At 38.3% G+C, this 27,807-nt stretch overlaps 1 protein-coding gene across 2 annotated transcripts in view; it reads left to right on the forward strand.

Moving 5' to 3' along the window:
* optn (optineurin) overlaps positions 1 to 27,619 on the forward strand; it is a 43,347-nt gene extending 15,728 nt beyond the window's left edge. For both annotated transcript variants that reach the window (XM_043714169.1, XM_043714168.1), the window contains exons 7-15: positions 161 to 356; positions 2,011 to 2,126; positions 4,039 to 4,209; positions 5,173 to 5,266; positions 15,234 to 15,368; positions 15,808 to 15,960; positions 20,724 to 20,866; positions 23,417 to 23,499; positions 26,009 to 27,619. In XM_043714169.1, the coding sequence (XP_043570104.1) occupies positions 161 to 356; positions 2,011 to 2,126; positions 4,039 to 4,209; positions 5,173 to 5,266; positions 15,234 to 15,368; positions 15,808 to 15,960; positions 20,724 to 20,866; positions 23,417 to 23,499; positions 26,009 to 26,130 (1,213 nt within the window). In that variant the 3' untranslated portion in view covers positions 26,131 to 27,619. The remainder of the gene's footprint in view (positions 1 to 160; positions 357 to 2,010; positions 2,127 to 4,038; positions 4,210 to 5,172; positions 5,267 to 15,233; positions 15,369 to 15,807; positions 15,961 to 20,723; positions 20,867 to 23,416; positions 23,500 to 26,008) is intronic.
* Positions 27,620 to 27,807: the final 188 nt, after the last annotated feature.

A 27,807-nucleotide genomic window follows, 5' to 3' on the forward strand; every position in this document is an offset into this window, starting at 1 on the left:
GCACATTGAAGTCAACATTTTTGTTAATAAATCTCACATTAATTACAATTGGCCTTGCGCTTAATAAAATAAAAATATTGTTAGCGTACTTTTATCTTTTGAAATTAGTTTTCTTTCTTCTTCACAGTAAGCAGTAACATAATTTGACAATGTTTCTCAGGGTTTCAGAGCTCAAGCAAGTGTGTGAAGCAGCTGAGCTTGCAAGACAGGCTGAGAAAAATGCAAGAGAGGAGATTTTGTCTGGTACCAAACAGAAATTGGCACCTGAAACAGTGGTGATGGATGTCAGTGTAGAACAACAGAATACTGAAACAGCAGCTGTTCCAGTAGAAGGTTTGAATAATCCAAACAACCAAGTAAGTGATTTATTGCTGAAGTTTGTAAAACTCAAATGGATTCCATGCTTGCAACAAAGGGGTTTCTTTGTTTGTTTTAGCATCATAAAATGCTCAGTGTGAAAAGGCTGAGGTACTCCTGAAATGAGAATGGAGCTATTGATTCATCAAAACAAGTCTTTTTCATTAGTCAATACAGACCCATACTTGAGGCAAAGAAGCACTTGCAGATACATAGCTCCATTGGTGCGTTTCATGATCCCAACTTTTGTCCCAAAATAATGTTTCTGTAGGAAGTCTTAAACAATCTAATTTAATTCAGAATTGTTATGGTGCACAGGGAGGCCATTTGAGCCATTGTATCTGGCTTTCCAGTGAATATCATGACTTAGTGCAGTGCTCCTGTTTCCTATTACCTTGCACATTGTCTGCATTCAAATAACCATTGAAATCTTCTTGAATGCCTCAATTGTTGCTTCCTCCACCACATATCCAGGTAGTGCATCCCAGATCAAATCACCTGTTGTGTGAAAACACTTTTTCTCGCATCACATTTGCTGCATTTGCAAATCACTTTAGTCTTTGCCCTCTCATTCTTCATCCTTTTACAAGCAGAAACAGTTTCACCCTTCTCCTTAAACACCTCTCATGATTTTGAAAACTTCTATGCAATCTCCTTTTAATAGCCTTCTCTCTAAGAGGAACATTCCTAACCCCTCTAATTGAAGTTTCAAATCCCTGGAACCATTTTTTGTAAATCAATTCGACACGCTTTTTAGTAAGTTCACATCAAATCTATTGAATCGCATCCAGAACTGTACACAATACTCCACCTGAGGTATGACAAGTGTCTTGCATAAGTTCAGCAAAAGCACCTTACTTATGTGTTCTACACTGCTATTAATAGAGCCTGGGATACTGCATGTTTTATTAACTGTCCTCTTCTTCATCCTTCAGTGATCTCTGCATGTGTACAGCTAAACCATGTTGCTTCAGCATTTCTTTCAGTATTGTAGCTATATTTGCCTGTCGAAATGCATTGGCTCATTTCTTCGCATTGAATTTTTTCTGCCACCTATCTACTCCTTCCACCAACTTATTTATGTCCTTTGAATTTCTACATCGTCCTCCTCAAAGTTTATAATGCTTCTGATTTTATCCATCATCAACTCCATAGATTTATCACATTCACTGCAACATTGTGTGAAGGGTTAGTTTTAAACCTATCCCTTCTTCAAACAAAAAAAAACAGATTTTGCTTTTGGAATCTAGTCACATTGACATTAGTGAATGCTATGTAGGACACTGAGTAAAGCTTTAGAAAGTTTTAGTTGTTTAGTCCTTCCTACACGTATCATTTTCACTATCCAGTTGTCTTCCATGTATTGTGGGATATTTTTGTGGGATATTTAAAAAGTAATGTGAATTAATGTTTTCACAACAGTGAAATTAAGCAGTTATTGTTTGACAATGTAGAGGGATTCAGTAACAGCTTTGGTCATCTAAACTATAATTGGTAATGGGTTGGCTTAGCAGCATTATAGACTACATCATAATGGTTATAGATTTAGCTGCTTAGGATATAATATGTTTGATATCTGCAGCCTTATTCCGTTCCATTACTGTATAAAGTTACTAGTCAGGTTAACAGAGTGCTATTTGTATATATCCACAGTCTTCGAATGAAGTTGAAGCATTGAAATTGCAAGTGATGTTATTAGTAAAAGACTTGCAGGGATCCCAGAAAAAGCTGGATGAAGCTGAACGAATGAAGAAATCTCTTAATGAGAGGTAAGAAATATAGTTGAAAAATGGATCAGTAAGTTGAAGCTTGAGAAACTATTTTTAATACTTGAGGTATCGTGAATATTATCAAAGTTGAATGGAGGGCCTGCTGCAGACCACCCCAACAACATTTGAACAGAACTTCAGTTGCTTTGTCTTGCAAAAGTATACTTGGGTATCATTGAAACATTAATTCTCTAATGATTTAATAGCCTCCAATATTCAGTAAAAGTGGAGAAACCCTTTCCCAGAGGAAAGGAGAGGAAGTTGCCACTAACTTCATTAACAATTGATCATAAAGTATTACAAGTCTGCGTGGATTTCTGACAAAAGACATAACATAAGCTACTGGTGTTCCCTGTCCAGAGTCTCTTTGAAATAAATCTGTCAGCCTTACGGCTGTCCCTAAATAACTTTATCTGTGTCTGTTTCAAATCTCTTGAGTGTAATCTTATATCCATGGCCCTTGCCTTAAGCTTCTCAATTACTCGAAATGGTCTGTTCTTTACAGGTGCCATATAATCAAGCCATGTTTTAATTCTGTACATGATCTTCAGAAACCTTCTGTGGGGTCTTGGCAAAGGCTTTGAATTCATTTACACAAAATCTATATAATTTTCGTCATCTGTCTGCAACTTCCTCAAGTTCATAATTTTGGAATACTGTACATATGGTTTAAAATCTGTGCTGATAGATACTCATTTTAGTTTGACGCTGTGGTAATTTCCCTGCTAAAAGTGTCAATTGTCCTATAATGACCTAGATTGGTTCCTTCTCTTTATACGCAATGCACTACATCCAAACTCAATGGATGAAATAAAACTCATAAGGCCTCATTAGTGCCCTGTTTAATCTCTGTTGAATTTCTAGGCCTTCACCCATTAGGGTTTTCCTGATGAAAGGCTTTTGCCCGAAACGTCGATCCTCCCGCTCCTCAAGTGCTGCCTGACCTGCTGTGCTTTTCCAGTACCATATGCTCAATACTTTCTTTGTACTCTTCTTATAAGGATTGGCAATTTAGGGTATGGGATTAACCCTCACTCACACTGTAACCATCTTCAATTTGTAGTGTGTATTTGTACCACAACATCTGTGGAATGCCAAGGAGCAGGTCACCTCATGGCTAGAAAATGCTGCATGTGCGGTGACACTCATGTCAATATTTAACATTTTATACATGTGAATCATCAGAAGCTTCTTTTTGGTTTTATTCTATCAAAAAGGATATTTGAACTTCAGTGGCATAAAACAAATTCTATATCCTTCACTCACTATGTTCAGTATAGAATATTCATGGAATCCTTAATGGGTAAATCAGCCAGAGTACAGTCGTTTAAGACATTGTCATTTAATTCTGTGGCCTGTTGTTAACAGTTCTCAGTAATTTTCTGATGCAAGAACAAGTTCTCAATCATTATTTATAAACTACGAGCAAAATATTGCCTGATGCTACTTCAGTGTGGGAATGGATATTTAAAATACGTAGTTAAATTTTAATATGCTTGTGAATTGATGAGGAACAAATAGGATGTAAAAATCACAAACTCTATGACAAAAATGCAAGCTTTTTAAACCTATTGTTCTCTTTGCTCTCTTATATGGTTCCATGCCATAAACATCCTCCTGTATAGGTATTATTATCTGTAGAAAGTAATTGGATGGTTTATCCCAACAAAAACATCGAAAAAAATTATGCATATGCTTATGATATTATCAAAACATTTTGATGGAACAAAATACCAATCAATGTCAAACTGGTTTGAGGAATGCAAAACATTGGTCCAAAACTAAATTTAATCTAAAATGAAGATTTTAACCACTGGTAGCCCTAAGAAGTTGAATTGTTTCCTTTGGTTTTTATTAACTTTTATCATTGTTAATGGGTGCAACAAAATTCTAACCACTTCTTCTCTTTCAGATGTCTTGATTTGGAACAACAGCTAGCAAACAACCAAGTGACCATGGAGGAGAAAAGGCAGCTTATGTTTTCCAATGAAAAGTTGAAGCTGCAAGTGGAAAGCTCACAATCAGAGCATCAGATTGATCAGATGAAAATAGCAGATGAAAAAATAAAACTAGCAGAGGAAAAGTAAATTTTCTTTTCATGTTTGTCATGTTCCAAATTTGAAAAAGTCATGGCACTCCAACATTACCTGAATTTGTATAGTGCTGTTTCACCTCAACATATTATAAAGTGCTTAATTGCAATAAATTATGAAAGTGTATTGCAGAATAAGGCAGCAGACATTTTGTTAGAGACAAACTAACTGCAGATGCTGGAATCCAAAATGGACCGGCAGGAGGCTGGAAAATCACAGCAAGCAAAGCAGCATTAGGAGATGGAGAAGTTGACGTGTCGCTTCTTTACGTCGACTTCTTCACCTCTTGATGCTGCCTAGCTTGCTGTGTTCTTCCAGCCTCCTGTCTGTCTGGCAAGCATTTTGTTCCAGTCATGTCCCACAAAGGTGCAGTAAGAATGAGATGAATGACTAATTTGTGTTGAAATGATCTCATGATACATATTACCACACGATCTTTGACATCCATGTGAATTAGCTTTAAAATCATAAAGTAATACGGCATGGAAACAGACCTTTCGATCTAATCAGTCTATGCTGACCAAATCTCAAACTAGTCCCTCCTGCCTGCGCTTGGCCCATATCTCTCCAAACATTTCCTATTCATATACTTACCTAAATTTCTTTTAAACATTGTAACTGTACCTATATCCACTACTTCTTTCATTCCACACACGGACCACTCTGTTAAAAAGTCTTACCAATACATAGCGTCTCACTACCACAATGGGATATCAGTCTGCATGATGAGCTGAAATTCTGGCTTGAAATTTGTTTTCCGTCCAGCTGGTGAGAATGCTGGGAAATTAGGGGACCTGGATGGAGAAGAACAACAGATGGGCATTAATGTTAAAATAAGTTATTTTCTGAATTTATTACCTTTTAATATTTATGCAAACAAAATATTTTGTATAAATATTTAAATAAAAACATAATTCATTTAGTAATTCCTTATTTTACTTCTACCTAAACAGAAGAAAACTCGCACAGATCCAAGAGGCCTATAATAATTTGTTTCAAGAATACAATGACCTTAAGAAGGCTAATGAAGAAATGAAAGTTAAAGAGGTATGTACATTATTTGGGAAATACGATTTTGGCATTTTTTGTGCTGCGCACTTTTTTTTAGAAATTCAGTACTTTTATCTTGCCCTTTTTCAGTACAGTTCACTCAAATTTAGAGTTTCTATTTGTAAATAGGCTGAACAGTTTTGAAGTCCTAACATGAATAGTCAGTGTAAATGTCTACTATTGAATATCTTGGATAGAAACTAGTGCTGTACTCCTTTTAGGATGCAGCTATAGACAAGGGCTGTTAAATGTTTTCATGTAATTTAATTTTTATCGTTTGTTCATGTTACGTTTCGAATTGTTAAAACACTGTTCATCAGCTGTAAACAGAGGAACTTAGCACTTTTTGTTAAGTGTCAACCTAAATGAAGTGGTCTCTGGTTAACCATAGTGTGTGTTAACTAGTGAAGTATGAAACTAGGAGAAAGTGAGACTGCAGACACTGGAGATCAGAGTGTGGTGCTGGAAAAGCACAGCCGGTCATGCAGCATCCAAGGAGCAGGAGAATTCCTGCTGAAGGGCTTATGCTCAAAACGTCGACTCTCCTGCTCCTTGGATGCTGCCTGACCGGCTGTGCTTTTCCAGCACCACACTTTGACTAGTGAAGTATGAAAGTCTGTTTTAGGCAGTGTACAGAAGGACGAGCACATGATGTCTTAATTGAACTTGGATCCCTGGTGCTGTGAGGCAGCAGTGCTAACTACTGAGCCACTGTGCCGTAATTAACAATACTGGGTGGTGTCAGTAAATCCGTGCCAAAATGCTATATTTCCATGCTTAGTGTGTACTTTCATTGATTTCTTTCGAGTTAGGTAGGCAGACCATAGCACATCAAATTTTGTGTTTTTATTTTTAAATGGGTATTTTAATCCATTTATGTGCAGTCAAGCCCGTGGCACAGATTTGTCTTGGTATAATAGCTTCAAGTAGTTTCCTTGAATCTCGCTTGGTGCCTGAAGTCGTGTACTCTGCATTTCACGATGGTGATTGAGAGAAACAAAGCTCACTCACTTCAATAATTTCAGTCCGAGACAAGATCTGAATCAGTAGTACTCTTGCAAGAGGGTGCGATGTCCACTGTCTACAAGGCAGGGATACACACACACTGAATTCAACGAATACACGATATTTATGCAATTTGGTTCCTATTTTTTTTATCCCATTGCTCCTCCCCATTTACATCTTCCACTTCTCTAAGACTGGCACCCATTACTCCTGTTTATCGCTTGCCTTATCCGGCCTTGTCTGTGACAAAATGCTTATTTCTGGCCTCACAAGGCCGTTTGACCACATCCCGCTGTGGCCCATTGTTAGGTATATTCTTTCTTCACCATTATCTACTCCCTCCATCTGTGCTTTCCCCAACCATACTGATCCTTATGACCTTTTAATTGGGGTTTGTTCCTGTGTTTCTGTAAAAGTGGGAAACAGATGCTTATAACTACTGCTTGTGCAAGCATATCTGGCTTAACCTACATCCTCACAGCACCTTATCTATTTGTCTGTAACATCTACAATTGTTTTGCAGTCACATTTCATTCTTGCATACAATTTTAGCTATTACATAAACAATTATGTATTTCCTCCACATAGTTTGCATTCTTGTTGACTCAGCTCTTAGTTGAAACAATTACACACTGGTTTGAGTTCATTTACCTTGCACAAGTAATTATAATTACAGAAGTAACACTACTTTATCTATATCCCACAGTGATGATTTGTTGAATCTTAGATGTACATCTCACCTGGAGTAGCAATCCAGATTCAATTAAGTGCTGTTTGTTTCTCTGAACTCCACAGTATAGAGCAAAAAATGATATTTTTCATTCTTGTTCTGACTTGACAATTATAGCAAAGCTAACTGGTATTAATATACAGTAGCTGAAAATGTGTTGCTGAAAAAGCACAGCAGGTCAGGCAGCATTAATATACAGTATTCCCAGTTATACATTAGCAATTTATACATCTAATAGTTTTTTTTTTACACTTCTGCTTCACTAATAAATATCTGAATATCATTGTTCATGGTAATCTATCTGCTGAAATGTATTTCATAGAAAATACAGATTTCTAACTGATCATTAAGTTAACCATGTACTTGGTGAGTTTGCAAAATGTTAAGGTCCAAGATATGAATAGTCCATTGTTATAAGTTGCCTCCCAGATATAAAAGAAAACTGGGTGGCACAGTGGTTAGCACTGCTGCCTCACAGCGCCAGAGACCTGGGTTCAATTCCCGCCTCAGGCAACTGTTTGTGTGGAGTTTGCACATTTTCCCAGTGTCTGCGTGGGTTTCCTCCGGGTGCTCCGGTTCCTCCCAAGGTCCAAAAATGTGCAGGTTAGGTGGATTGGCCATACTAAATTGCCTCTAGTATTAGATGAAGGGATAAATGTAGGGGAATGGGTCTGGGTGGGTTGCTGTTCGGAAGGTCGGTGTGGACTTGTTGGGCCGAAGAGCCTGTTTCTACACTGTAAGTAATCTAAAACAGACTGTGTAGTAGACCTTCAAAATCTCACTCTGATTCCTCAACCATGAAGGTTAGGACAGCCCATCATCATGACAGTCTGAGAGACAGCAGCATGATTAGCTGATAATGTTTCACAGATAGCATCACTTGTATTCAACAATTAATTTGTCTATCTGTGTTATTAAACAAAATGGAACATATACAGTGAAGTTTGTGTACCACAGATCAGATCATGTCCCTGTGTTTTTTTTTGTTGAATAAGCTAATTTAACACTTAAGTAAGCAGAGTGAACTCCAGTTCATGAAAATTAAGCTGGAAAGCCTCAGTTAAGTAAAGATTTAAAAGCTGAGATTTTTCTGGGATTGAGTCACTGGAATGGATGTTATTTGGAAACAGATTGAAACCTTATTTTGATGTTTGCATTTGTTATAACTTTAATGTGTAGCTCTGTTTTCTTTTTCTTGTGTAATAAAATGATGTTCTTTTATTAAGGAACATCTGCAGCCTTGTATGAAAATCTTTGTGACTAACCATCATAACCAATTGCAAAAATTAAATATATAATGTATCCATCTAAGTTAGCAGGTATGAGAAAATTCTAAAACAGAAAAAGTTGAAAATACTCAGCTTTGCAAACATAGCGTCTTTGAAAAGATTTGACAAATCATTTGTCCAGTAAAATCTGGCTTTTTCTTAAACTGGCTAACTGGTTCAGTGGCTTGAGAGGTACACAGTCTCCAGTGGGGCAGCACAGTGGCTCAGCGGTTAGCACCGCTTCCTCACAGTGCTAGGGACCTGGGTTCGATTCCAGCCTTGGGCGACTGTCTGTGTGGAGTTTGCACATTCTCTCCATGTCTGCGTGGGTTTCCTCCCACAATCCAAACATGTGCAGGTTCGGTGAATTGACCATGCTAAATTGCCTAAATAGATGTGTGGGTTGGGTGAATTAGTCAGGGGAAAATGTAGAGTAATAGGGTAGGATACTGGTCTGGGTGGGATGCACTTCGGAGGGTTGGTGTTGATTTATTGGGCCGAAGGGCCTGTTTCCACACTGTAGGGATTCCATAATTCCAGAGGTTGTTGATCAATTTATGTTACAACATTGTTTGCTTTGCACAATTAGTATCACCAGAATTTTGTGGTTTTGCACATTACTGACCAATAATTGACTAAATTGTTGGTGTGATGGTTGTTACTATAATGTTAATCTTACTTTTTTCCTTGTCTCCTTCTTACTCTTTTATACCCAGTTTAATTGTCTGAAATTCCTTATCAGTGACTTCCCCAGTTTTTCTCAACCCTTCAGTCTCGTTGGTGAAGGAAACAGACAGATGGTCCCACTCTTCACTGAATTCCCAAATACCCCATTTCCTCCTTGGTAATTCACTGCAAGTTAAAGTTTTAGACAAACTCTAGGCATACATTTTCTATGATTTGGAGATGACGGCGTTGGACTGGGGTGTACAAAGTTAAAAATCACACTACACCAGGTTATAGTCCAACAGATTTAATTGGAAGCACTAGCTTTTGGAGCATCAGGCAACCACCTGATGAAGGAGCAGCGGTCCGAAAGCTAGTGCTTCCAGTTAAACCTGTTGGACTATAACCTGGTGGAGTGATTTTTAACTTTATACATTTTCTAGTTAGAGTTTTATTTACATCTCTATGACTATAACTATCTGCATACTATAAAACACAGCTACGTCCTGGCAGATTCTCCTTTACATGCATTTGAATATTGTTGCTAAAATCAGAAAACTAAATTGAAAGTAAAAGCAGAACCTGTTTCTTCTGGTCCTACCAATGCACCACCCTGTTTGAGCATTTGTAACGAAAGAAAACTGAAGATTAAATTAAAATGTCACTGGGGGGGGAGGCGGAATGTATCTTTGAATACAGTTAACTAATTAGTTCACAACACGTGGTTGCTTTGTTTACTTCCATATCATTAATCAGCTCATACCTCCAGTAAATTATAATGCGGAAGTTAAAGATGAAGGGTGCAAAAAGCTGGCTGTGCTCCAAAAAGGTCCAGCTCGTTATTCCAGGCATTGTCCTTTAGTAGAGTTTCAGTTTTTTATTTGCAGCAGTGCCAGTTACACTATTACCTACAGTTTAAAAGTTCCATTTTATACTAACTGCTTCATTGCAGAGCAGGTGGACATTTGCTTACTCCTTTCACCACTACAAAAATGTATTCTTCAGTGTGCAAGCAAATCCGTAAGTTTATTATGTTGATCTGACTACATTCAAAATAAGGGCAAAGTAAAGCTGGGATTAAGAAGGTAGTTATGGGTGTTGTCCATAAAGTTTGGAATCACAGGAGCATAGTAATAATCTGGAAAAGTTTCTGGACTGTAATTCAGTTTGAAAGGGTTTAAGGACCAACAAATTCAGTGCGATGAAACATGCATAATAGTTTTGCATTTGGATTTTGAAAGAGACGCAGATGAATATGAGTTAGTTCTGTGACCTCTTTTAAAATGTCAGAAAGTCATTATGGGTCAGTGACCTAATTGCATCAGTTCCAAACCTTGACTGCAGTCAGTGCTTGGCAGATGTCTGTAGTGTAAATGGCGATGTTTGTACACTTGAATTATGACAGGCAGAGTAAACAGAACAAAGCCATTAGTCTTGTGTTGACTTAGATTCAGAAGAAAACATGAACTTAGTTTAAAATGGAAAGTTTCTCTTGGCAGTAGTTTTTCAGTTCAGTTCAGGGGAACCTTCCGAAGTGTGTTCTAGTTCATGGTAAAGATCTTGTGTTAAGATCTTTACAAATATAATATAGCTCTGATTTCCTTTCTTTTGTGTAATAAAATTATGTCCTGTTGTTTAAAAAAAATCTACAACCTCAAATGAAAATGTTTCAGTGACTAGCCATCATTGTAGTCAACTACAAAAATTAAATATATAATTGTCAATCTGGGATCCGACTTGTCCTACAATCAACTGGGGTCATAATAATCACACAACCTGTGTATGAATTTCAAAACAGAGACAGTAAAATCTGGGATGATGCGTTTGCAAGCCTTTAAAATGAATTATGCTGATTTTATATTGCTATTCTCACAGCTACCAAACCTTTTACACAAAAGGATTGGGAGATCTAGGGGTAAAATTGGTCTGTATTGATAGTGTGAGGTGTCGTCATTGCAAATTGGTAACCAATTTTTTAACTCAGCAGTTTCAAGCCAAACGAAATGAAAGTCTTCAGTAAACTCTGAATTTCGGGCAAAAAAAGGAATCATCCGACAATTTATGATGAGTCTGATCACATTGCTGACATAGACTGATTTCAATCTCCCAAACCCCATTGCTTTTAATATTATTTCAGCAATCACTGTTCATGAATTTGCTATCCTATCTTTAATTATTATTTTCTCCCTTCTGTAATGGCTATTGCAAGTGTTCACTACGCAGTGTCTTGAACAAAGAGACTGAAAGATCATTTTCTTCCAAAATGTAAAACCTTTATGGCAAGAAATAGAAATTTGTGTAATTGTACCATTGCAACATTCTAAGCAAGATATTTTGATGCAACCTTTCCTAATAGAAGGATGTTGTGAAACTTGAAAGGGTTCAGAAAAGATTTATAAGGATGTTGCCAGGGTTGGAGGGTTTGAGCTACAGGGAAAGGCTGAACAGGCTGGGACTGTTTCCCTGGAGCATCGAGGCCGAGGGGTGACCTTACAGAGGTTTATAAAATCATGAAGGGCATGGATACGATAAATAGACATGGGGTGAGGGAGTCTAGAACTAGAGGGCATAGGTTTAGGGTGAGATGAGAAAGATATAAAAATGACCTATGGGGCAACTTTTTCATGCAGAGGGTGGTGTGTGTATGGAATGAGCTGCCAGAGGAAGTGGTGGAGGCTGGTACAATCACATTTAAAAGGTGTCTGGATGGGTATATAAATAAGAAGGGTTTAGAGGGATATGGGCCAAGTGCTGGCAGATGGGACAAGATTAGGTTAGGATATCTGGTCGGCATGGACGAGTGGGACCTAAGGGTCTGTTTCTGTGCTGTACATCTCTATGACTCTAATTCTGGTACGGTTTTGAAGTGATTGGATTTAAATGACCACTCTGCTACGTGAATGGTTGACCTTTGCTCCAAGAAGAAATTTCTCAACCCTGTTCTTCCACTTTGTCCCTGTAACCCTTGATCCTCTTGACAATCAAGAACCTATTTATCTCTGTCTTAAATAAACTCAATGACCTTGCCTCCATAGCCTTCTGTGGCAATGAATTCCATAGATTCACCACTCACTGGTTGAAGAAGTTTCTCCTTATCTCCGTTCTAAAATGTGGAGGTGCCGTTGTTAGACCGGGGTGACAAAGTTAAAACACCAGGTTATAGTCCAACAGGTTTATTTGGAAGTACTAGCTTTCAGAGTGCTGCTCCTTCATCAGGTAACTATTGGGGCAGGATCATAAGACACACAATTTATAGCAAAAGATCAGTGTTGTGCAATTAAAATGATACATTGAACAAACTAGATTGCTGTTAAGTTTTTCATGTTTTAGAATGGGTTACAGGTTTCAGTTCACTAATATGTAAATCCCAGAACAACTTTTAAGTCATATTCTTGAGATAACTTAAGGTTTTATATTTGGATATAGGTGACATTCAGCTCAGACAATGTATTAAAGGTGTAAGGTTAGAGTCTGTCTGTATCCTAATCTTGACTCAGACTGGTTCAGTCAGCAGAGTCTGATAGCTAAGTTCGGTCCCCATGAAAATGGCCTCAACCAGGACCTTGGTTTCATGTCACACTACAAGTGACCCCACTACAGTCATACACACTCTTACATACTCTCACACTCACACAGACCCTTTCTTGTAAACACATTCCGTCTCAAGACACATATATACACACCAACACACACACCCTCTCACAGGCTTATATTCCGTCGCAGTCAGGCACAAGCATGCCCACGCAAACACACACTCTCTTTTCCCCCCAGCATGTACGCACACGCATACACACACAAGTCTATGGGGTGAATTTGCACTTGCAGAATTGTATTTTTGCTCAAAAAGCGCACAACCTGCAGCCAATCAATCCATATAACATTTTATAAACTCCTACTTTGGAGATAGAACCAGTCTGAATCAAGATTAGGATACAGACAGACTCTAACCTCATACCTTTAATATATTGTTTGAGCTGAGATGTCACTTTCTTTTAAAACCATAAGTTATCGAGAGTGTGACTTAAAAGAAGTTCTTGAATTTACGTATTTATGAGAAGCACCATTCTTACAATTTCTAAGTAGTCTTTAGCTGAATGTTAATATTCATCAAGCGCCATTTTCCATCATCAACTGTAAAATTGCACTTCCAACAATTAACCAGAAGGAAAGAGTTTGTGGGTGGTATTATACATTCTAAAAAATATCTTTTCTATTAACATTTCCACAAAAGCAAACTTTGAATCTTTCCATCTCTCCTTCAGAATTGCCTTTTGTTTTGAGGGGCAGCGCTATTGTTGGGATTGGGTTTTGCAATCTGCATAATGCAAAGAAAAACTTGTATTTTTGCAGCCTCTTTCACAACTTCCGGGCATTTCAAAATGTGAAAGCGAATTTGTGCATACCAAATCCCAGAAACAGCAGTGTGCTAAGTACAAGAGAATCTGTAAAAAGAGAATTGTTGATCAGGGCTGATTCCCTTAGTCACCTTCAGAACAGTATAACATCTTTTAAGTCCGCCTAGGGGAAGGTGACGGCAAAGTGGCAGTGTAATCCAGAAGTCTGGGTTAATGTTCTGAGGACATAAATTCGAATTTCATCACAGAGCGTTAGTGAAATTTGAATTCAATTGAGAAAGCTGAAATGAAAAGCTAGCTTAATGGTGACTGTGTAACTACTGTTGATTGTTGTAAAAACCCATCTAGTTCAGAAATATCCTGGTGGGAAAGTATCTGTCACCTTTTACCTGGTCCAACCTACACGTGATTCTCAATCGTTTGAAAAAATATGCCTATTTAGCAATAAGCAGCATGGTTTTGTGTGGAGAAGGTCACATCTCTCAAACTTGATTTAGTTTTTTTTAAAGAAAATGACAAAGATGCGGGCAGTGCGGTAAATGTCTATATGGACTTTAACAAGGTCCCTCATGCCTAGTTGACACAAAACGTGAAGACACATGGGATCTGCAGTGAGCTGGTAAGATGGATACGGGACTGGCTTTGTCACAGATGACAGCGAGTAGCAGTGGGAGGATATTTTTCAGATTGGAGTTCTGTGACCAGTGATGTTCCACATGGATCAGTGGGATCCCTGTTGTTTGTAATATATGTAAATAATTTGAAGGAGAATGTAATTGTCTTGATTAGTAAGTTTGCAGACAACACTAAGATTGGGGGAGCTGCAGATATTGAGAAGGATTGCCAGAGCATACAGCAGGACGTGGGCTTGAGACTTGGGTGGAGAAATACCAGATGGAGTTTAATCTAGACAAATGTGAGGTGATGTATTTTGGAGATCTGTTGCAGGAGAGATACAGTAAATAGCAGAACCCTTTGTAGCATCAACATTGAAGAGAGCTAGGCATACAGTCCATAGCTCCCTGAAAGTTGCAACACAAGTGAATAAGGGGTCAAGAAGGCACAATGCGTGCTGCCTTTAGTGGTCAGGGCATACAGTATGAAGATTGACAAGTCATTTTGCAGCTGTATAGAACTTTAGTTAAGCCACATTTGGAATATTATGTACAGTTCTGGTCATCACACTACTGGATGTGGAGGCTTTGGAAAGGGTATAGAAACAAGATGTTGCTTGGTTTGGAGGGTATCAGTATGAGGAGAGATTAGACAAAGAGGGTTTGCTTTCACTTGGAACATCGAAGGCTGAGGGGCAACCTGATAAAAGTTAACAAAATTATGAAAGGCATGGATAGAATGGAGTCCTTTTCCCAGGGTAGAAATGTCCATTACAAGGGAACATAGGTCTAAGGTAAAAGGGTGTATGTTTAAAGGAGATGTGAGAGGTTTTTTTTACACAGACCATGCTAAATGCCTAGAATTCACTGCCGGAGGTGCTGATAGAGGCAGATACAATGGTAACATTTAAGAGGTATCTTGAAAGATATATTAATAGGCAGGGAAGAGAGGGATGCAGACAGTGTAGAGGCAAAAGGTTTTTAGTTTAGAAAGGCATCACATGTCATTGTAGTTTTGATGAGCTGAAGGGCCTGTAGCTGTGCTGTACTGTTCTTTGCTACTTTGTTTCCATTACACTTCCCATTTAATCCTAGACCTCTTCCACACCTCCATCAATACGTGTGCAATAACAATTGTTCTGGGAAAACAAAATCTGATCAAATATTGTAATTGCGTCTTAATATGGAATATTACTTGAAATTCTGTAACTCGGTGGTAAATATGGTGATATCACCTGAAAATATCTGCCTGGTAGCAGTTGTCATCATTTTTTAGTATCAAATATGTTTTCTCTGAATCCCAATGTGATGTGTTAATATTAACAGAGTAAAAACTTGGAGAAAATCAATGATATATCTATTGACCTGGATGTAGCTAAAAGAACAATGGAAGCAAATCAGCAAGCCATTGTTGAACTAACGAGGACTGTTGAACAACAAGCAGACAACCTAAAAGCACAGGTTAGATTTTGAAATTTCTTTTCTTTGAAAGAAAACTGCAATTAAGATGTACTAATTATTATTTTTACCTTTGAGGAATGTTTTGTTAGCCACTCCATGTCTGTTTCTAATATTGTTCATTAAAATACAATTTGCATCTTAACTTTCCATCGTTAGTATTGCTTAGAGCACAAGAGTAGCTCAGTTCATCAGCTGAACAAAGGATTGCTAAAAAGCCAAAGAAACTGAGTGGGGTAATTTATTGTAATAAAGCTGATCTAAAACTTATGCCCTTTTGTCACACTTAGGTTTATTTATAAAAGGAGAAAATGAAAGCAATTTGTTTTTCCTCTCAATTTTATTTGCCATTGTTAGCTGGTTGGGATTGTTGTGAAAGTTCAATTTGGTTATTACTTCTGTGTTAAGTATGCATGTCTTTTGTCCTGCTTTCTTTATGCAGCACGCAAACAATGCTGATTTAGCCGATATCTCAAATCAGTTAGAAATGGCTGAGAAAGCCTTGGTGGAAAAGCAGCAAAAGATTGATGAAATGAAGCAGACAATTATAAAACAAGAAGAGGAAATAGAAACTGTGGCTGTGTTCCGAGCACAGGTGAAGTGGTATTTTGCTTATTTAGAAGCATTTAAAATTGTATTGAGCTTCATTTTTTTAATATTCGAGTGGCATTACTGTTATTGAATCTCCTTCCATCAATATCCCAAGCATTACCAATAACCCAAAACATAACTGAGCCAGATGTATCAATACTATGGCTACAAGGTGAGATTGTGGAATTCTGTGACAGGTAGCTCACATCTTGACTCCCCAGTCACTGTCTGACATTACAAGACACAAGTTAAAATTGTGACAGAATACTCTCCACTGGCCACGAGAAGCCCAAAATGATCCAGAACAAAGCAGACCCACAGGAGTGGCACCCAATCCACTATATTAACGTTCACTCCTTTCAATACCGACACACTGTGGTACAAGCTGCACTCCAGCAACTCTCCGAGGTTTATTTAACAACATCTTCCAAAGCTGCGAACTCTACAACTGAGAAAAAGGGCAGCAGTTGCCGAGGAGAAGTTGCATACTTGTTATGGACCAGGCCAGACCCTCTCAAAACAGTTCAAGAAAGTAGCCCGAATCCTAACTTTGCTCGTTGTTTTAAGCAGGTCAAGTGGATATTCCAGGAGTGATGCAGCTGGTCCAACCACTTAGTTTTAAACAGAACAATTTGCAAGATTACCAAATGAAACACAAACAAAAGAGAACAGAATACAGAATAATAACCGATTCGAAAACCCAACAGATTATCCCAGTTTAATGATGCTGTTCCAAATACTTGTAACAATCCCCATAAACACCCCTTTGCCAAAAAAAGGAAAAATTCAACGCAGGTTCTTACAGGAGAGATGTCAGAAAGAGGGAGGATCAGCATTAACCTGCTTCTTTGGGTCCAGCAGCTTCACAACTGATTGCTTGCTAAAACCAAACCAGAGATAAACTGAGCTGGGAGAACTGTCCACTACACTTTTATTGTACAAGTGTTTTTTGAAAAAAAACTTCAAAGGTTCTTCATTTAGATCAACCCCAGATGTTTCAAAAACTGTGTCTGTACAACCTGGGGGAAAAAAACCCAAGGACAACATAACCTTGTTAAAGGAGCAGCACCGTCACAAACTAAGTTCCATTACTTTTAATGGCACTGGGTCAAAATTCTGACATTCCTTTTTTGTCAGCACTATGGGTGTTCCTACACTACATGAACTCAAATGATTCAAAATGTTCGCTGCATTTGAGTGAAATTAGGAATGGCAATAAATATTTGCATTCCTTATGACCACCATATTCCAAGAACGAATTAAAACACATTCTTGTACTTTGTGCCAAAAGCCATCCCTACACTCCAACTGAACTCTCCCTCCCAATCAACAAAATGTTGCCTTGGGTGGAAAATATTTAGCAATGTATCATTATTCCAAGATTGAACTGCTGCTGTAATGTGCTGAATGGAAATGAGTACAATTGCAACATTTAAAAGGCATCTGGATGAGTATATGTTAAGCAAGAGTTTAGAGGGATATGGGCTGGGTGTTGGCAAGTGGGACTAGATTGGGTTGGGATATCAATCACTGGCTGAAAGGGTTAATTTGCTCATGAAAGAAAACACAAAGATGAAGGAGGAACTGGATGCATTTAGCAGGTATTCCATGATGTCTTGAAGAAAAACTTGACTCAAAAATATATTGCAAGATTTTGCATTGAATATTTATTGTCAGTGGAATGTGAGGATCACTGATAAGATCACCATTTATCTTGTATGCTTAATGGACGAGTTGGACCGAGGGGTATGTTTCCATCTCTATGACACAAGATTGTGTGTTGTAATCATAATTGTATATTTTCAAAAATGCTAATTACCATGAGGGCAACGCTGCAAACCAATAGATGAGTAGAACGTCTACTTAATGTACTCATGACAGGGTTCCTGCCTGTTCATTGCATGGTTTTAATTCTTTGGTTTCATTTTAACAGCGTGTACCTGTTTTGAATGGATGTAGGGTAGTATTTGGTTGAATATCAAATAAAAGTTAAGTACTGTTAATGTGCATTAGAAGTCAGCAGCAGACACAAATGAAGCGAAGTTATTGAAAAAGTAGCCAGTTATGGTTATTGAAATTTTTTTATTCAGTCACTGGCTGGGCCAGCATTTATTGCCCATCATGAGTTACTTTTTAAAAGAGTAAGCTGCCTTCTTGAATTGTTGCACTCCATGTGCTTTGGTTAGTAAAAGTATAGGTGTGGTTTATAAAATAGGAAAACTTGTGCTGCTGTAATAGGTCTGGCACATATAATGAGAATCGTCAAAATGTTTGGAAGCAAGGAAGGCACTGTTTAATCACCCCGAAAAGTCGATTCTCCTGCTCCTTGGATGCTGCCTGACCTGCTGCGCTTTTCCAGCAACACATTTTCAGCACTGTTTAATCAACTGTCCAGAGCTAGACCAGAAACACATTGTCAGACAATAGCTAAGTACAACTCTATTATGTTTTGTGTCAATTTTACAATTAAATGCCAGCAGTGAATACCAACTCTAGAAGCTCAGTTCTTCAAGTATTTATTCCATGTGTGAAGATTGCTACAGTCTTGAGAAGAATTAAAAGAGCCAGGAGGAGACATGAGAAGTTGTTGGCGGATAGGATCAGGGTAAACCCTAAGGCTTTCTATAGGTATTTAAGGAATAAAAGAATGACGAGAGTAAGATGAGGGCCAATCAAGGATAGTAGTGGGAAGTTGTGTGTGGAGTCAGAGGAGATAGGGGAAGCACTAAATGAATATTTTTCAACAATATTCACTCTAGAAAATGACAATGTTGTCTAGGAGAATACTGAGCTACAGGCTACTAGACTAGGTGGGATTGAGGTTCACAAGGAAGAGGTATTAGAAATCCTGCAGAGCGTGAAAATAGATACGTCCCCTGGGCCGGATAGGATTTATCCTAGGATCCTCTGAGAAGCCAGGGAGGAGATTGCCAAGCCTTTGGCATTGATCTTTAAATCGTCATTGTCTACAGGAATAGTGCCTGAGGACTGGAGGATAGCAAATGTGGTTCCCCTGTTCAAGAAGGGGAGTAGAGACAACCCTGGTAATTATAGACCAGTGAGCCTTACTTCAGTTGTTGGTAAAGTGTTGGAAAAGGTTATAAGAGATAGGATTTATAATCATCTAGAAAAGAATAATTCGATTAAGGATAGTCAGCATGGTTTTGTGAAGGGTAGGTCGTGCCTCACAAACCTTATTGAGTTCTTTGAGAAGGTGACCAAACAGGTAGATGAGAGTAAACCGGTTGATGTGGTGTATATGGATTTCAGCAAGGCATTCGATAAGGTTCCCCACAGTAGGCTATTGTACAAAATGCGGAGGAATGGGATTGTGGGAGATCTAGCAGTTTGGATCAGTAATTGGCTTGCTGAAAGAAGACAGAGTAGTTGATGGGAAATGTTCATCCTGGAGTCCAGTTACTAGTGGTGTACCGCAAAGGTCGGTGTTGGGTCCACTGCTGTTCGTCATTTTTATAAACGACCTGGATGAGGGCGTAGAAGGGTGGGTTAGTAAATTTGCAGATGACACTAAGGTCGGTGGAGTTGTGGATAGTGACGAAAGATGTTGTATGTTACAGAGAGACATAGATAAGCTGCAGAGCTGGGCTGAGAGGTGGCAAATTGAGTTTAATGCGGACAAGTGTGAGATGCTTCACTTCGGTCAGAGTAACCGGAATGCAAAGTACTGGGCTAATGGTAAGATTCTTGGTAGTGTAGATGAGCAGAGATCTCGGTGTCCAGGTACACAGATCCTTGAAAGTTACAACCAGGTTGACAAGGTTGTTAAGAAGGCATACAGTGTTTTAGCTTTTATGAAGAGAGGGATTGAGTTCTGGAACCATGAGGTTATGCTACAGCTGTACAAAACTCTGGAGCGGCCACACTTGGAGTATTGTGTACAGTTCTGGTCACCACATTATAAGAAGGATGTGGAACCTTTGGAAAGGGTGCAGAGAAGATTTACTAGGATGTTGCCTGGTATGGAGGGAAGGTCTTACGAGGAAAGGCTGAGGGACTTGAGGCTGTTTTCATTAGAGAGAAGGTTAAGAGGTGACTTAATAAAGACATATAAGATAATCAGAGGGTTAAATAGGGTGGACAGGGAGAGCCTTTTTCCAAGTATGGTGACAGCTAGCACGAGGGGGCATAGCTTTAAATTGAGGGGTGATAGATATAGGATAGATGTCAGAGGTAGTTTCTTTACTTAGAGAGTAGTAAGGGTATGGAATGCTTTGCCTGCAACGGTAGTAGATTTGCCAACTTTAAGTACATTTAAGTCGTCATTGGACAAGCATATGGACATACATGGAATAGTGTAGGTTAGATGGGCTTCAGATTGGTATGACAGGTTGGCGCAACATCGAGGGCCGAAGGGCCTGTACTGCGCTGTAATGTTCTATAATTATAAAAGTATATAAGCATTACTCATTCATTTTGCTAATTTCAGTAAAATCAATAAGCCTGTCTTGAAATTGACAGAAGCAAAACATACAGGAAATCTTATTATTCAAGGTGAGCACTTTCAGAGCATTAATTACAAAACACCTCCATTGTAGTGGCTAGAAATTCAAGCATTATATCCCAAAATCATACAGGACTAGAATTTGATAACTTCAGGATTGTACGAAATTATGTGCAAATTGTATTTTCTAAGTTTAGGTAATACAGATTTAAATTTGGTACTAATTGGCTAGTGTGGCAGCTCACAATATTGAATGCATGTTTACAATAAATGTTATTACTGCTGTCATTTCTGTTTTCCGGTAGGCTGATGTTTATAGTGCAGATTTCCATGCTGAAAGAGCAGCTCGAGAAGCAATTCATGCAGAAAAGGAGTCACTGGCTGAAAGGGTGAATTTGCTCATGAAAGAAAACACAAAGATGAAGGAGGAACTGGATGCATTTAGCAGGTATTTCATGATGTCTTGAAGAAAAACTTGATCAAAAATGTATTGCAAGATTTTGTCTTGAATATTTATTGTCAGTGGAATGTGAAGATCACTGATAAGATCAGCATTTATCCTGTATACCTAATTGCTCTCGAGGAGTCAAGCTACTATTGTAAACTGCTTCAATATTGAAGCACTCTTTGCAATTATAGTTTAAATTACAAGAAATCTCAATGTTGTTTTCACTTAAAGGGAAACAAACAGGGAACAGAATCATCATTCCAAGAATTTTTGAAAAATTTAACAAATGTTGTGTTGCTGCTGTAGCATATCCACAAGTAAAAGAAATTAAGAATGTAAGTGAGGAATGTAAATTTTGAAGCATTAGGTTGACTCCTTGGGTAGTGTCCTAGACGCAGCTATTTTCAGCTGCTTCATCCATAACCACCTTTCTTCGTAAGGTTGGAAATTGAAAAATTCACTGATGATTGAATAATGTTCAGCACAATTCACAACTCCTTGAATACTGAAGTAGCCCATTTCCGTATGGAGCAACACCTGGACAACATCCAGCTTGAACTGATAACTGCGAGTAACATTTGTGCTACACGAATGCCAGATAATTACCATCTCCAACAAGAGAAAATCTAACCATTCCCTGAGCATTGCTGTATTCCACCTTTCAACATCCTGGGTTTTACTATTGACCAGAAACTGAACTGAACTAACAATATAATTACTGAGACTACAAGAGCAGGTCAGAAGCTAGGAATTCTGCCATGAGTAACTCATGCCTTGGTTCTCTGATGTTTGCTGAAAATGTGTTGCTGGAAAAGCGCAGCAGGTCAGGCAGCATCCAAGGAACAGGAGAATCGACGTTTCGGGCATAAGCCCTTCTTCACTTCCCCCCCCCTTCTCTGATGTTTGTCCACATCTAAAAACCAAGAGTCAAGACTGTGATGAAATTTGCTGCACATGCTAGGATGGGGGCAGAAAAACAACAGTCAAGCTCAACACTGTCTAGGACAAAGCAAATATCATGGTCAATATTGATTTCCTTCATCAGTGGTGCATACCGTCTACAAGATGACTGCACAAATTTGACAAAGATCCTGAGACAACACCTTTCAACCTCACTTGCCACTAAGGAAGTCAAGGGCAGCTGATACATGAGAACACCACCCAAATGTTCCCCTCCAAGCCATTCACCATCCTGATTTGGAAATCTATCACTGTTCCCTCACTGTCACTGTGTTAGAATCCTGGAACTCTCTCCCTCACAGCCCAGTAGATGTCCCTAAAAAATGCATGTCATTCATGCACAGCACCATGTCTGAGGCCAACATAATAGATCAGGCCAAAAGATTTGTCTCCATCATTCACGTAATGTCACACAAACCAGCCAGCAGCCACATGGAGAACAAGATATTTCAGTGTAAGATTATAACCAAGATTTGTATTAGACTTGATGAGGCTTAATTAACAAATGTAAGATAAGCATTGGTTTCTCAGAAGAGAATTATCATGTTAATTTTATAACACTAACTAGAATATTTCAAATAAACATGTTCTTGCATTAATGTTTTTCATATGAAAACATCTATACTTACTTCTGGCATGAATTAATATAATCATTTTTAAAATAAATATCATTTATTACGCTGAATTAGAGAGAAGCAACAAAATAAAAGTAGTTTCCATAAGCTCCTTTATTTCTGAGTTTTTTCTTTATAGTGGCAAGGGAAATTGGTTGGGGTAGATAGGTGGTGGTCCATGGGCTCTCTAGTCCTGTCTAATTGGGGATGAAAAGGTTTGAGAATCGCTGATCTGTATCAAATTGCATTGTTCTACATAAATAATGGTAAATGCTAACCTGTTAAAATTGTTTGTCTGAACTTGTAACTGTATGAAAACAGTTATTGCAGAACAAACTAAAACGTTGTCTATGGTTAATGTATCAAGAACAAACGGGGAACATGACATTTTACAGTAGTTCTTCTAATATACACTTTCTTTGCTTCATTCTGTCTGTACCTTGCTATCTAAGATGGATAATGAATGGATAGAAATCAGTGTGTGGATGCTGGGTCACTGAAATATATAAAAATATAGATAATTCCTTGATATTTCAAAATTCTAACAGCTATGCTGAGCTGGTACAAAAGGGGAGTTGAAGACTGTGGCAGATCACCACAATCTTGTTGAATGGCAAAGCAGGCTTAAGGCATGAATGGCCTACTCCTGCTTTGATTTCTTATAGTCTAACATCAATCAGCAAGATCTCTTAGGTAAAAGAAATTATTTAAGATGTAAATGATAAATTTAGTCAGCTGCCAAAGCCCAGTAAAGTTCAATTGAATCATTTTAGTTTTTTTCAATCAACAATGAAATATTGACTGGTACTATTTTATGTTCAACATTTGTAATACATTAAACTGTGATTCGAAATAACGTACTATGCTGTTTAAATGATCTTAGTCTTTAAGGTTCACAACTAATGTACTATCTCATAATCCTTGTTTCACTGATACCTGAAAGATTGACTTCTCAAATGTTTAATTGAATTTACAGGCAGTCTTTGATTGAATTGCAGCGCCGTCATAGCAATCTAGGGGCTGAGGACAATGTAGCAATGCAGCAACCGGTTCAACGAGGTAAAAGCTTTGTTTTAAATTTAAATCAGCTGTGATCCTGTATATTACCAAGGATCTATGTTTGCAGTTCTTGAGACTTGGAGCTCAGCTTGAGGTTCAGGTTGTAAGTTTGCTTGCTGAGCTGGTAGGTTTGTTCTCAGACATTTCGTCACCATGCTGGGTAACAACATCAGTGTGCCTCTCGTGAAGCTTCACCTTCACTTGGAAGCTCACTGATGTTACCCAGCACGGTGACGAAATATCTGAGAACAAACCTACCAGCTCAGCGAGCAAACTTATGACCTGAAGGAACTAATGCGTTTGTCACAATCTTATAATTGTGTTTGATATTGTAAATTAGACAAGACCATTATCAGTATAGAGTATTAGAGTGGAGGTTTTTTTTTAAATTTCTTCCATGGAACATGGGCATCTTTGTCAAGGCCAGCATTTCCCATCCATAATTGTCTTTGAAAGGAGTGGAATGTTCCGCCATTTCAGATTCAACCACATTGATGTGAATCTGAAATCACCTGTAGGCCACACTAGGTAAAGATGGTAGATGGCCTTCAAAAAGAACATTGGTGTTGTACTGTCCCTAGTTGGTTGTTAATTGTTACTGTTTAGTTTTAGTATTTACTTTGGTAAATAAATACTCATTTGTGGTCAAATGGGTTTGTAGTGAATATCAAAAAAGAAAGATGACCTCTAGGTGATTTTGCGATGGGTTTCCCAAACAAAGGTACAGGGTTCTGGATGTATTCTTGTGGTGTGGTGGAAGGGTTCAAATCCATCTGCTCTAGAGATATGTTGTGATATATCTAAACAGGTTGGTTTTTAAAAAGAAACTGGGTTCTTTGGCTGATCTCTGCACAAATAAGGATGTGTTTTTAGAGGCTCTTGTGGCACAGTGGTAGTGTCCCTACCTCTAGACCAGAAAGCCTGGATTCAAATCCCACCTACTTAACATTTGTGCCATAACATGTCTGAACAGATTGATTGAAAATATGAAGAGCTAAGTTCTTAGGTACGTAGAGTCATAGAGATGTAGAGCATGGACACAGACCCTTCAGTCCAACCCGTCCATGCCGACCAGATATCCCAACCCAATCTAGACCCACCTGCCAGTACCTGGCCCATATCCCTCCAAACCCTTCCTATTCATATAACCATCCAAATGCCTTTTAAATGTTGCAATTGTACCAGCCTCACCACTTCCTCTGGCAGCTCATTCCATAAACGTACCACCCTCTGCATGAAAAAGTTGCCCCTTAGGTCTCTATCTTTCGTCTCTCACCCTAAACCCATGTCCTCTAGTTCTGGACTCCCACCCCAGGGAAAAGACTTTTGTCTATTTATCCGATCCATGCCCCTCATGATTTTATAAACCTCTATAAGATCACCCCTCAGCCTCCGACGCTCCAGGGAAAACAGCCACAGCCTATTCAATCTGTCCCTATAGCTCAAATCCTCCGACCCTGGCAACATCCTTGTAAATCTTTTCTGAACACTTTCAAATTTCACAACATCTTTCCAATAGGAAGGAGACACATGTGGCAGTGTTTTTAACTTGGAGCCAAGTTCAAGTCCCATCTGCCCCGAAAGGTCTGTTTCCTTGTTGTATGACTGGGTGTTGTAACTTGTATTTAACAGGTTAATTTTTTTTTTTGAAAATATCATTCAGGTTTCTAATGGCACTGTAGTAGCACTCCTACCTCTGGGTTCGAATCCTACCTGCTTCAGAAATGTGTCACAACATCCCTGAATCGATTGATCATTAAAATGTCTTGCCTTTGAAGCTTTGGTAGGCACGCAGGCAGTGCAAGCACTGGAGTGTATTATCTCCCCCTCTGACATCATTAGATTTAACTCCCTTTCTTGTTTCCCCACCATTTTGCTTGTAAATTGTTTGTTTAGTTAATTATTTGGGAGAGTTAGTGATAGGCTTTTCAAAAGGAAAAGAGCCAATTGGCTTCAAGACAGGGAATGCAATCCAAAGGAAAGAATGGAAACTGGTATTTTTAAAAATTATTTATTCATGTGATGGGGACATTGCTGGCCAGGCAGCATTTATTGCCCATCTCTAATTGCCCAGGGGGCAGTTGACAGTTAACTACATTGCTACGGGTCTGGAGTAACATGTAGGCCAGACCAGGTAAGGCTGGCAGTTTCCTTCTCTAAAGGACATTAGTGAACCATTAGTGACAATCGATAATAAATTCATGTCGTCATTAGGCTGTTTAATTCCAGATATTCATTGAATTCAAATTCCAACATCTACCGTGGCAGGATTCGAACCTGGTTCCCCAGAACATTATCTGCATCTCTGGGTTAACAGTCCAGCGATAATACCACGAGGCCATCACCTGCCCCAAATAATAGAACTTCGTAAATCTGTTTTTTTTTGCTGCAGAATTCAACAAATGAATATCGTTGTGTTAAACATGCACAGTCTTATATTTTGCAAGTTGTATGATATGTGTATGATATATTACTGTACCTTAACTGTTGTTTTAATTCTGCTCATCAGGACCTGACAATCTTGCTTGGGACCTGCAAGGGGTTCTGCCGGAACATGCTTGTCCAAAGTGTGGTACTGTCTTGCCTGACATAGATACCCTACAAATACATGTCATGGATTGCATCATATAAGCAGAAGATCTAACTAACCACTGTTATGGTTCTTACAGCTATGCAAACATATTGAATTTGTTGTTGCCTTATTGGAGGATGGAGGAGAAAGGATGCTGATTGTAATTACTTTTATGGAATTTCACTTCAAACTGTAATTGTGAAATTAATGTTTTGTTGTTTAGCACAATGCTTCCCAAATGTTTTCTCACTATGACCCCATTTTACCGTTTGAAAATAGTCATGACCTTGTGGGAACTGATAGATAGCCAGGGGCCTTATACTGGGAGGGGCACAGCTGTTATAACTCAGTGGCCATTGGTGCTTCAGAGCTTGTGACCCACTTTGGTCCTGACCCCATTTTGGAAAGTCCTGATCTCATACTGCTTTAATATTTGCTTACGTGAATGTAGTGCTCATTTATCTTTACAAACTTAATTCTAAGAATAATGCACCAAAGGATTTAACATTTTTCAATAATAGCTTCAGAGTTTGCATATTACAGAGTTATTTATTTCCTGCAGATTTGTTGGTGAGTTACTGGGCACTGTTTTTCCGCAAGTGTTTTGGGTTATAAGTAAAAACAGTTGGGTAAAATGGGGCAGATCTAATCTACGTTTCAGAGGAGACATTCAGATTTGTACTGAAGAAATTGTACCATTCTAAGTCTCTCAATCTTTCGGTATAATTACACTCAATTAGGTAAGGGGTAAAATTGAGCATATACCGCCATGTTTCCTGACTGATGTGATGGGTTAATTTCTTTGCCAAAGGCTAAATATTCTGGTTAAGTTCCACTTGAAGAATTCATTTATCAAGAATAAAACAATTGAAATGCTTACAATCTGTATATTGAGTAGTGTACTGGGTCATGTATTGATTGATATTTCTGGGCATAGGTATAATGAAGAAATAAATATTCCTCTCAGGGATGCCTGCTGACTTAGCCCACGTGAACGTTAATTGAGTCACTTGTTATCCACTTCTCTATTTTTTTTGACTACCTTCCTGGATAGAGCTATGGGAAAGTCCAGAGGAAAACAAAGTTAAAGCAGGAGTGGAAATCATTCCATGACTAACTCTGGGCTTCGCTAAGTGTTTATTTTCAGAGCTTAGGAGTATTAGTCAAAAATAATTTTCAGAGATATTAGGTAGGAGGTTTAAAAAAGCAAGGTAGCTGAAGTAGTATATCAAATGAGGTGCAAAACGCAAACTAAGTTTCTGAATATTACATTTAGTGATTGTATTGAGTTTTAAAGATAGTAATTAATAAAATGTCTTGTCAGGATTTTTTTTGTTTAAGCAAATAATTTTAGTAAAGCTAACCTGGCTAATTCAATTGTTGTATTAAGCTGGATTCATGCTAAGATTAAGTTGTTTGTCTATAAAATATAATAATTAGGCACTTTATTTACTATATCTGATAAATGCAGGCAGTTTTAATCTGCAAAATAACTGAATGTCAAAGGATGGTTTGAGAACTGAAATAAATATTTGTCGTGGCTATTCAGATTGTGGCTTGCTTTATAATTCCTGAAGTGAAATAGGCTTTCTCCAATATATTAGACACACATGATCAAGGTAAGAAGCAGCTCTCAAGTCACATAGGTTTTCTAGTGGATGTTATGTCACCCCAGGGGGTTTGATGGAAATTACACTAAAATATCTTCTGATGCTACTATACTCAGCCTTGTAGAT

This window comes from Chiloscyllium plagiosum, chromosome 23 (genome assembly GCF_004010195.1).
Source record: "Chiloscyllium plagiosum isolate BGI_BamShark_2017 chromosome 23, ASM401019v2, whole genome shotgun sequence".
In the NCBI taxonomy this organism is placed as follows: Eukaryota; Metazoa; Chordata; class Chondrichthyes; order Orectolobiformes; family Hemiscylliidae; genus Chiloscyllium; species Chiloscyllium plagiosum.